This window comes from Thermobia domestica, chromosome 15 (genome assembly GCF_964235325.1).
Source record: "Thermobia domestica chromosome 15, izTheDome1.hap1.1, whole genome shotgun sequence".
NCBI lineage: Eukaryota > Metazoa > Arthropoda > Insecta > Zygentoma > Lepismatidae > Thermobia > Thermobia domestica.
This window is the reverse complement of record NC_137468.1, coordinates 53,518,536-53,530,561: the sequence shown is the minus strand read 5'-3', so window position 1 is coordinate 53,530,561 and position 12,026 is coordinate 53,518,536. Positions and strand designations below refer to the sequence as shown.

At 35.5% G+C, this 12,026-nt stretch overlaps 1 protein-coding gene across 4 annotated transcripts in view; it reads left to right on the top strand.

Moving 5' to 3' along the window:
* The window catches only part of Frl (formin-like protein), a 318,309-nt gene that overhangs the window by 169,704 nt on the left and 136,579 nt on the right, over positions 1–12,026 (top strand). For all 4 annotated transcript variants that reach the window (XR_014128428.1, XM_081739698.1, XM_081739699.1 and 1 more), the window contains exon 3: positions 5,839–5,925. Coding sequence is in view for 3 of the 4 variants with exons in the window: in XM_081739698.1 (XP_081595824.1) it covers positions 5,839–5,925 (87 nt within the window). In the remaining variant the exon portion in view is untranslated. The remainder of the gene's footprint in view (positions 1–5,838; positions 5,926–12,026) is intronic.

Here is a 12,026-nt window from a genome sequence, read left to right as displayed (position 1 = left end):
ATTGCTGGGAACACTTCTGGAACGCAGTTTTTGGAATGCTGAGTAACCGTGCCATCGCATTCCTCATATCTTATCTTGACTCAAATCTGGTCCCTTTTAGTGGCATTTTCAGCTTGCGAAGTAACAAAGTCACACGGAGTTTTGTCGGGTGAGTAGGGTGCCCGACGATAGACAGGAATGTTCTTGATGATGATTTTAAGTTTAACGTCCCTTTCAGCAGCGAGGGTTTGGCGATAAAAGCCTGAATCAAATTTCTCAGACATTTTCTTCACGCCCAAATTCTCGTTCAAAATTGAACGTATCGATCCGATCGAAGGGTTTCCGCTTGGGTGTCGCCAAGCTTTTGACAATATTTGATGCAATATCGCTGCTGTTTTTTTCTGTCATTTTACAAAAACAACAACAAAAATATCCGACGACGCTTATTACATGTCTTCACTCCTTGGCGCACTGCCATTAACTGACGCTTTCTGCGAGCGGGGTGTCTTCCCCCCCTCTCTCTATATGTTCACTGAAGAAAGTCTCGTACGCTTCATTAGTTTACGCAGGAAATACAATGTTCGATACTTTTTGAACTCACCTTGTATGCATGTTGTATCTATATTCACGTAGACTTTTGTAACTTCGACATAGATACAACTAATTATTATTATTATTATTATTATTATTATTATTATTATTATTATTATTATTATTATTATTTTGTAAACACATTTTTCCGCTGGTCCCATATAAATTCTATCAGGATCTAACAACAGTTTTCGGAGCTAAGTCAGGAAATTCCGCAAGGGTTGCCAATGTTCATACCATTAATTGTATGATTATGCATAATTTTGACATAGTTGATCACTAGTTTTGTTGATTTGACGGAGCTCATGTTTACTCGACTCAGGTGTTCGTTTATCCGAATACTGCCCCGAAATGCATAAACCATTCTTAACCAAATTTGATATGATGATTCGAGAGCGTGCGCTGACTGTCATAAGGGGTGGCATGTCCCGATCGGACATACCATTGAGGAATAATCACCGAAAAACGGGATGCCCATAGACTTATAACTTTGGAAAAGCATTTGGCTCCCGAATTCTCAATGTAAACAATGCAGAATAGAATTTTCAGCATTAGAAAGAGGGCGAAGCCCTTTTCGTTGTGTTCTGCGAACATAATTTTTCAAAGTGATTATCCTTTTCGCTGATATAGCAAATTCAACTATTTGTAGGGGGCGCGGTGGCTCAGTAGTAGAGCGTTCACCTCCGGTGCTTGGGGTCCTTGGTTCGATCCCAGCTCGCATCGTGTGGACTTTGTGGTGGACGAACACCGTGCTCGTGGGTTTTCTCGGGGTTCTCCCGTTTCCTCCCACTTTGTTTATTCCACCATTTGATTTATTACTCATCATCACCGTCTCCTTTAGCCTAACCGGCATAACCGTGGGAGGTAAAACTCAAAAATTTCATTTTATTTTCAACTATTTGTATGTCATGTTCGTTCGCGAAAACAATGTTTTCACTAAAAAAAAATTCTATAAATAATCAATAAAGGTTAATCACTTCGGTCCAGAGTTGCAGTTATTGCAAACCTGGCTTACTTTTTGTTTGAAAAAGTATGTTTTCGCGCTGGTTTCATATAAATTCTATTAGAATCTGATGATATTCTGCCCAAAGGCTGACAGTGTTAATATCATACTTAACCGACTTCATCATGTGCAAGTTCACGCACAACTTAACAGATGTATCTATTTTGAGTATTCTTTTTAAGTTACAAAGAATATATAATCTTGCGGGTTTAATATAAATTTTATCATGATCTGACGACAGTCTTTGGAGTTAGACCATGAAACTTTTTAATAGCTGATAGTGTTAATATCGTGTGTATTGTTCATGTATAATTCCGTAACGTGTAGAGCGATTAATTAGGTTATATTTCGTCACGCTTTTTTTTTTCGTAGCCCGACTTACTTTATACAAAGTTCGTGTCCTACCTTCATTTTAGGTAAACTACTGAGGTAACAAAAAAATTGGAAAGAATCAAACCAACTTAAAAATAACAGACTTCACAAACGCACTAAAAATCAGAAAATAGTAAATCTCTTAAAACCATAAAATAATTATCTTAAAAGCAGAAAATAATTAATTACTCTGTCTATAAATATTTTCGAAGTCTGTGCCAAACAAACTAATACCTAATATAAAATTATCGGATGATAATTTTATGAGGCCTTTATTTGAGGGCTTTATTTTGACTTGACACACTTCAAAATTTTTTTTAAGATAATAGTAATTAATTATTTTCTACATTTACACATTATTATTATTATTATTATTATATTTTGCCTGTTTACATTATATATACACAAAGTTTTATTATTTTAAAGGCTTTCGATGGTGCAGTCATCTGCTAAAACAAATGTTATATACAGATGACATGTGAAAGCCAGTTTTTAGATTAGACTTTCAATAATCCGGCAGATACCAGATCAGGATTTGTATCGCATTGCAAGAAGGCTGTTCTAAAATAAGCATTTAAATATCATACACGACTCTATATGTACTACTAAGATCTGCGCGCAGAGCTCCTGCAGTAACAACCCTATCCACCTTTCCCTGTGATGCTTGTAAACAGGATTGTTAATGGTAATATTTTGGTTTCTAGTCCCGGAACCTAAATAAACCTTTTAATTCAGTGTCCTTCGGGAATAGAACTGAAGTACATTTTGAAATATTGGCGCTGTTCACAGGACCAAAAAGTTGTTGCCAAATACTTTTCGTCGTTTTGGTTTTGTTCGCATAATCGAAATCTATTGTGACATATCACTTCTATTCACGAAACTGAAAACCAAAGTCACAGTGAATTAGGTTTTAAAACTTAAATCATCGTCTTTGCAAACATCGTTGGCTCAAAATCATTGCACACTGAAAATGAAGTTGGGACTACTGTGACATCGTAAATGGAAGGAACCATCTTCTCAGCAACGAAAGATTGTTTTTGTAACAATAATGATTCCGATACCAGACTCGATAGACTTTTTTCCGGAAGAAATGTTTCCGTTCCGGAACAATTTCGATTCTGGACGTATGGTCCGAAACTTATTTTTTAAATTAGAAACTTTCGATACCGCACCTGGAATTGTTTTTCTTTACAGGACTGATATCCGACATTTACACCTGTCGGATGCAACCATTAACAACCTTGCTTTCAATGAGTTAATCTTTAAATACTGTTCCGGGGTAACGCATGGCAGGACTACGGAGTACTAAACTTTTGACGATGATTGTACAACGACTGGCTTAAACAGTCATTTGTAGCGAAGTTGGCAAACAGCATTATGTGGGATATTTCCAGTTATCATCACTATCACCAAAATTGTTCTTTCAGTTTGTATTATCTTCTTTTTTACACACTTTGAACAAATGCGATACAGATTAAAATTGAATTGATTGGTTGCCCTGGATGTCAACCAATAAACTTTAAAAAATCCATCAACGGAGCCCAGCATAAAATGTGATTCGCTTACTTTGACTTCTATCAACGTAGAATGCTTCGTAAAGGCTTTTTATCTGCTACTTGTTTAGCCTGAATGGTGTGTGACAAACCGGTTATGGCACAGTGACTCTTCGGAGGATGTTAAAAAGTTAATGACTTGAGTTGCCCATTGTTGCATATCTGGTGTGATGATTTCTACTGCTATACAATGTATTACGTAAATGGTAATCTGAAAGGAAAACAACAACAATAATAATAACACATCATTGTGGAAAGGGGAAGCAATAATGCACGCGTGGGTCATGGTCGAATAACTTGCTCCTCCAGCTGTCATTTCCCCTTCCCCTCCCGCAACTTACTCTCCACGTAGGCATTGTTGGTGATGACGTAATATGAACGTCTGCAGGAGGCCATGGTTACACGCAAAATTGAAAAAAAAAAAAAAAAAACTCTCACTTGGAGGAATATAAACGCATCTGTTTGTCATCTTTATTTGTATATATGTATTTGTTTTTTAATTGAAAACTTGGCATTTAACAAGCTCTTGCCAATTCTAACCCCCTGCTTTTAAATGAGTTTGGTTTGCCAATATCTCTATATTTAATCAACTTGTCCGTGTGTCTGTCCGGGAGACACAGAATCTCAAGAACTCCTTGATGGATCAGCAATTTCGGCAATAATGGATCATCATTATATGATCAAGAGTTGTAAAGTCCAAATAGAATTCGTTGATGAAGATTCAGTTAATCCAAAGATATGGACAAAGATCGGTTCCCTATGTATTCATGCGGGAATAATTATGGATATAATCCTTGTCTGATAGACTACCCGCAGTGTTGTTTAGATTAGCAGGTTAGTATAATGCTCAGGATACAAACTAATCCGTTCGTGGAAAACAGCTCTAAAATGAAACTAAGTGACTTTGTTCTCGACAAATATATATAAAAAAAACTTAAATAGTTTCTTTTTTCATTCATCTTAAAGTAGATTTCATTTAATTGGTAAAATATTATATTTAAGCCTAAGCCTGCGGAAAATTTGGCTTGTTAAGTATAGTTAGGTTTACCAAAAACAAGCCAAACTCCTTCTCGTTGTGTACAATATGACACTGCTACTTCTTGATTTTTCTGAAAATAGAACTACTGAAGAAATAAAAAAAGAATAAAATTTATCTTTGTAATTTTCCAGTAAATAATACACAAAATGGTATTGATCAAAGTATTTGCTATTTATGATATCTTCATTATTTTCTCTGTTCATCTAAGCGTATGAGCTCATAATGGTATGATTAGAACTAGTATTCTGTGATAATGGAGTACGTATCGACAAAACATTTGTTTTTTAAACCAATTAAGTGGGATATGGCATATGTTGATGTGAAATGATAAAAAAATGTAATCTATCTCACCACTTGTGGATTTCGTGACACTGATTACTAGTGTCTTTAATACTCCGTGCTCTCGTGACTGCTACGAGTTGGTTGGTCAGACGCGGATCTACAGCATAGCGTGGGATCTAAAGCACATGTGCTCCCATCTGGATTCGATTCCAGGTCTCACACACCGAAGGGGCTTACGCTAACCATATAACCACGATGGAGCTTTCTTGAGCAATTGAGAAATCGTTGGATACCACCAAACTTTTCAGTAGCTACAAGTCGCATGTTGTGTTCGTCAGCAAAAGCGAATACCAGCCTCTTATGAATTTGGAACTTTTTGAAAACAATTATAAAGTTCTGGAACTGCTCATTGTAAGTAATAGTAAATCCAGTTAGAATTATCAAACCAGTACCAATAGTACTTGATACAATATACCAGGTGGTTCAGACGATATGTGGTGTGAGCGTCCGGACGTAGAATTCAAGAGCGCGCATCGGATAGAGCGTTCTTGTCCCACAGCAGCGTCATTCATGGAGTCCGGGGACAGTGATGATATCAAAGGGTATCCTGGAGGGAAATCCTTTCCAGAGTTACATAAATTTTCCGTTGGGCTATATATCTGATCGTGCTCAATATGTATCACTAGCATTTTTGTATTATACTTTTCCCCCTCGCGTATTCCCTCCCTTGGGAGAAATTGAAATTACCACTGCCTGGGGTCACCCACAGAGTTTAAGTAGGAAGGTATATCATTGAAAATCAAACGAAAATTTTAGGGTGAAAAAATTGTGTGAAGAATCCTTTACGAAATTGCCACCATTTAATTGTAGATTATACCAAATCAAAAAACATCTCTCTAATCTTCTTGTGCATTGTTTCAATATTTTATTTGCTTATGAAATATGCAGAAATATGAAATATGCTTGCTTATGAAGATAATTACGTATTAATAACTGCTTTTATTTTTTTTCCTTTGCAGGAACGTGTTCATGCCAAAGACCCTCCATCTTATTACCTAAATAAATTAAAGACATATCTGGATCCGAAAGCATCCAGGAGTTCGAGGGTAAGTATAAATTCAAGAAGTTAAATTATTTCTTTCGAGTTGATGTTGATAGGTTTGTGAGCTTGTGGTGTGAATACCATTGGAGAAACTACATAAAATAACTCAGAGGAAATAAATTAAAGAAATCTGATTTTAGGTTAACTATAACATGGGTACATCACATTATGTAATTTGGATGTAACAGATGAGGATATATGTCGTATTTAGAGAACAGAAAATTGATAGCTATCATTTTTGTTAGCTTATTGTTTTCTAATACATTTTACGAAAGTTCACGTAATATGCTGATGACCTCAGACGATAAAGATAAATTACTTAATGCAGAAAATATTTAAGAAAGAATCAGAAAGAAGAATGAACCATTAAACACGTTCTTTTAAAAAGTGAAACTGGAGTATATTTTTATATAGATATGAATCAGTCTTAGTCTTAATATAGATATTAATTAGGGATAACGAATTCTTGCAGTTTTCGTTGGGTAAAGCTATTGAATAGATTTGATAGACAAAATATACAGATGAAAAGAAAAGTACAGTAATTTCTTTAGTTTCCAATAGTGTTACTTACTAGTTTTCACTGTGTATTGTTCGTTTTAGTTTAGTATATATAGATTTAATGATGTCAGTGAACTTGGAGAAATGATGCCTGCACAGTGGCAGTTGAACCGACGATTCAGCACATGAAAGAATGAACGTCTTCTTTTTGTCAATCCAACGCGTGCACTTTCAATTAACTTTCTTGTTCGACTTGAAAGTACTTTTCTTCGTCAACTGGTGTTGTAGTTGACAGATGTTTTGTCAAGAACGTGACTATACTTCGCATTAACAGTTCATGCACATGAGTGTTGCAATTGCGAATGGTAAATTGGTATTCGCATCGTCGTATCTAGTCTGTCAGTGAGCAAATTAGCTATGTCGCAACTAATATTTTCATCATAGATGTCATCCTGGTATTTTACATGCGTCGGAGAGTTCGTGATAGTTGTTCGTACAGTTTCACTTTCTTCACTATATCTGCTTCCATTTTTCTTTTTTCTTCCCTAAATCTCTGAGCTGAAAACTCCTCGGAGCGCCTGGATTATTTACATCCTGCGAAGTAGAAAGACAGGATAATTTTTGGTGTGTGTATAGTTCGTTTCAAAACAATATCCCTTTGCTCTTTTCCCACTTCATATAAGTCCAATATACTGAAGGAGACCCATAACTTGGAGCTCTCAAAATGCTGCAGTTATATTCCTCTTGTGATCTTGAGCCTTCGAGTACAATGATAGTGAACAATGATTTTGCTTTGTGTAATGAACTATACAGAGTAGCCCAAAAGTAGGTATACAGTCCCATACTGATCGGTTCATGACATTTTATATAATTTACTTATTGTTATCCATACAGGTATTGACTTAGTTACTTCATTATCTGTTCTTAATTTATTTTCACGTATACCTTAAGCTCGGAACAAACCAAAACAGATAAATTCATTATCTTAAGAGGACTTCATACCTCCACAAAAACGCGCAGAACAGACCTTCCGTTTTGAACATTTTTCTCAGTTACGACTAAAGATAGAACTATGGAGTCTTTTTTATATTCTTCACAAAACATGTCGGCACAAATCCTTCAGAACAAAAATTTAAAAATTTTCATCCTTAATGAGTAAATTTAGTATAAAAATGGGGAATAAACGTCATTTTCACATGCAATTATCTCCAGAACCCCACATGCTAATAAAAATCCGTTTTGAAGGAATTGTGCATTGATCTTTGCACTTGACACTCGCACTATAACTTGTAAAGTCAGTTTTGATATATCGATACTGTACGTGGAAAACGAAACCCTTGTAACAGCATAAAGTTTCTCTGCACTGTAGCGACATCTTGTGCTTAAAGTTCGACAGGGCCTAAGCCCCACCCACAGTAGAATTCGGAGGGATACAATAAAGTAGTTCGCGAGGGAAGATCCGCATGCGACGTCTGCTGGCAAGGAAAAGCAGCATTATTGTGTGTATTGTGTGACAGGTGTAATATTTTTTGACGTGTGCATTTCAAGAGTTTACTGAAGTCCCCAGCAAGAAGCCAAGGAAGAAAGTAGGGATGTATCTACATGAGCGCAGAAGCAAGGCCAAAATAAGAAAGATTTTTGCTTATACATTTGCTTTTTGCTCATTGCAACAGAGATTCTACTCAAAGATTTTTGCCCTACACCAACTCTACTAGCAATTTGTCGTTGTGTATATCTTCCTTCCGCCAGAAGCGTTTTGATAACTTCCACTTTACGTGGAGAAAGATCTCTGGTTTTCACATTATGCAGCGATTACAGGACTTCACAGACTAAAATTTTAATACACAAAACACGTCACGATCACTTTAAACTGGCCCATTCGAACTGTTGAACGCTTTGAATGTTGTGACTGCTTACGACTGCAACCACAACACTTCAGACTGTAACTTGTTGATAGAAACCACAATCGCTGTATTAGAGACCTGCACGGGCCGGGCTCGGACTCTGTTATTTCTTTGGGCCGGGCCGGGCTGGGGCCGATTATTGCATTTCTTTAATAGTTATTGACTTTCGTTAAACAATAATTAGAATAAAGGCAAACGCTGAAGAAGTGTGCCCGTGAAAAATGTTACAAAAATAAAACTTAAAATTTATCGGGCCCGGGCCGAAAAATTCGGTTCGTGCAGGTCTCTGCGCTGTATACAACTGAAACACCACTTTCAGAACTTTCTCTTCCACTAATGTCATCTGCTGTTCAACGGTGATATCATCACTTCAACTGTACAGTACACAAATGAAGGATCCTCTATTGGTGGTTTAACCCTTAACTCACATGTTTTAGAACTCCTAAATTAGGGCTGCAACATTAGCTTTGCGTTTTACGGGCGTGAGTCTAATAATTTGAACACGTATGTACACATTTGATTGATTAATGACAGTAGGAAATTACTTTTGCAGTAGTGGTTGATACTATTTGTTAAATAATTATCTACCATTAATATAAATAATGGAAAATATATTAAACTCTTTATTGTAACTTCTTGCGTTTATATATTTTTCAAAATTTTTGGGTGGGTCCGTGCCTACCCGGCCTACCCGCTAAAGCCACCACTGACTGTACATGTAAATATACTGTAGATTTATGAAACGAAATGTGGAGAAAGATAGGAACACTTGAAATGTATTAATATTGCATTGCATAATGAAAGTTTCCTGTATATGAATTTCAAGAGTATATATATATTGTGTGTGTGTGTTTTCGTGTATGTGTTTATTTCATTGTTCACGTACTAATTCAGGTGTTTTTATTATTGTAGTAGAATAGCATATTTTGCGGTTTGTTAGAATTGTCTCCTTTCTAAGTGATTTGTTCTTAGGAAGTTATAATTTGTAATAATACGTGTTACAAGACCTATGCGACAATTTTCGGAAGATTATTCCGGACACGAAAGAAAGACTTTTTGAACATTAGTGCAACTACTTTCGGAGCTGCAACATGCCGAATGCGTAGGAAATTGAATTTCAAGGGAATATAATTTTAAAACTACTCAATGTAGAGAGTGCGGCTTCCTAAATTACTGTCGAAGTCATATCTTTTCTATTTACAAATGTTTGTTTCAAAATTATGTATTGTGTCCGGAATAACCTCCCGAAGTTTGTCGCATACGTTTTGGAACACCCTGTACATGTACATATAGCTTTATTAAGTTTTTTAAAGTATTATGGAGCTTACAAAACGAAATGTGAGGAAAGATAGGAACACTTTAAACTTATTAATATTGTATTACATAGTGAACGTTTCCTACGAATTTTAAAAACGTATGTTTTTTTTTTTTTTCCTTTTTCACCTAATGATTCAAATGTTTTTGTTGTTTAGTGTAATATATTTTGCCTCTTGGAACTCGCATTTCTATTGCATTTGTACTTGACATAAGCTAAATTAGTAATAATACACAGAGTGTTACAAGATCTATACGGCAAATTTTGGGAGGTTATTCCTCTCTCACACACAAAAAGTTCTTTTGAACTTTTGTTTAGTCACATTGACACCCGTTTAGTGACACGTTGAAAGGATTGTCACTCCGTTTAACATTTCAGTTTTGTAAACTTGACATTCCAGAAGGGTGAAATTTGACGTCATTCTGGAGTTTTCTGCAATCTGTTATTTTTTTGGTAGCTAAGCATACCTTTCCTTTTCTTTCCTCCCCCTCCTTTTTTTTTTTTTTTTTTTTGAATTTTCTGTCATTTGTACTTCAAGGAAACCAAATTAATAATAACACTATTATGTACTGTATATATGGAACTATTACTTACACAAGTAAAATAAATCAGTATATTCTGTACCCCGAATTATTATTAAATATTTAAAATTTGACGAATTCTGTTATTACTTTTATTCCAGATATGGAGATAATTGGTTAAAATCTTGTACCTAGAATAGTACCTTAGGTACTTTGATTAGTACATGTACAGTACCTATCTTGGGTAGTACTTTGGCTATCTATTACCTGATACCTGTTACCGATACAAATTTGAGTCAGTGCCTTATACCTGTACTAAGTTATAAGAAATCGTGCCTAACCCAATAGTGATTATCTTCTGCAGATATTTCTGCGTCTGGGTTCTTCGGCGATTACACAACCCGGGAAAGTGGAGGTGGAAAGAATATAAAAGAAGAGAGCCCTCTCGTGGCTAAGCGGTTAGGGTACGCGCCTTTGGCGTGGGAGACCCGGGTTCGATTCCCGGCGGGAGCTCATGTGGTTCGGATTCCACGTTAATCAGTAGGTCCACGTCTCATATAGCCTCGCTGCTGAACGGGACGCTAAATTAAAATCAAATCAAAAATATAAAAGAAGAGATCCGTGTCCCCCAAATGATTCCCTGGATCCAACAAATGATCGACTTCTAAAACATTATCCTAAGATTACTTCGCTTCAGTTATTAAAAAATAACAGTGTACATATAATTAATAATTTACGGAAGTTGCAGCTTCTTTAACCCAAATGAAAAAAAAAAAAACTTGTGCTTCAATTATATCCAAATTTAAAGGAAAAGGTTTAGATAATGGAACTATATTATTGCATACCATTTATAATTTTTCGAGTGTGTAATTCTTCTTTAGATTTGTGTCAACATAAACTGCATAATAAACATATGGACTTTGAAAAATACTTTTTTTGACAACAGATTACACAATTTATTTGACTTATTGACAGTTTGAAGACAAACGTTTTAACAAGGTACTATAAATACTGCCATAAAACAATGGTACTAAACTGCTTTATAAGTACTTTATATTTTTATATGCTATAACTAGTGTTTTAAAAAACATTTTTTGTTGGATGGAAAATTTGATGAAAAACGCTTTTATTCTGTTTTGCAGGGTTTTTTTTTTTTTTTTTGCTACTTGGTGTAAAACAGGAAGTGAGATATAGCTGTTAATAAAAAAATATGGTGTTTTTTAATCACGAATAATAAATAAATATTTTTGTCAGTAAATCTTAGTCTTATGTAGATAGGTTCTGTGTACAAGGGCTTAAATTGAAATAGTTATACACAAATTTATGTTTTTTCCGGGGTAGTAGTTCTTGGTTAAGCATAATAAAAAACTACCTGCTACATAATATTTATGGAGAAAAAAAAGAAAAAAGCTAAAAAATATAGATTTTTTCGGCCGGAAACTAAAATTTTCCGTTTTTTCAGGCCTCAAATTTTTTAACCTTTGTATATTGTAGCTGCCCCTCCTAGATAAACCTGCTGGCTACACCCCTGTTCTAGTGTAATGTAATCCGATCTACATTCATCCCCCACCCATGGGCATAACTACTATGGCACAAAACTAAAGGGACCCATAGACGATCCATGGTTTGTACAAACATTAAGTTTGTGCAAACACTGTGTTTGCGCAAACTCTCTGCCATACTGTTTGTACAAACTTCAGTTCAATTTTGAGTTTGATCGCGTAAATATGTCCACTAAAGCAGTTTGTTTAGCTATAATAATGGCTTGTGCATGGAAGGGGAAAAACCCGCGACACCAAAAAGGAAGAACAGGTTGTGGATGAGAGAGTGGTTCAAGAAACGGTCTAGTTTAGTCATCAAAATTTAA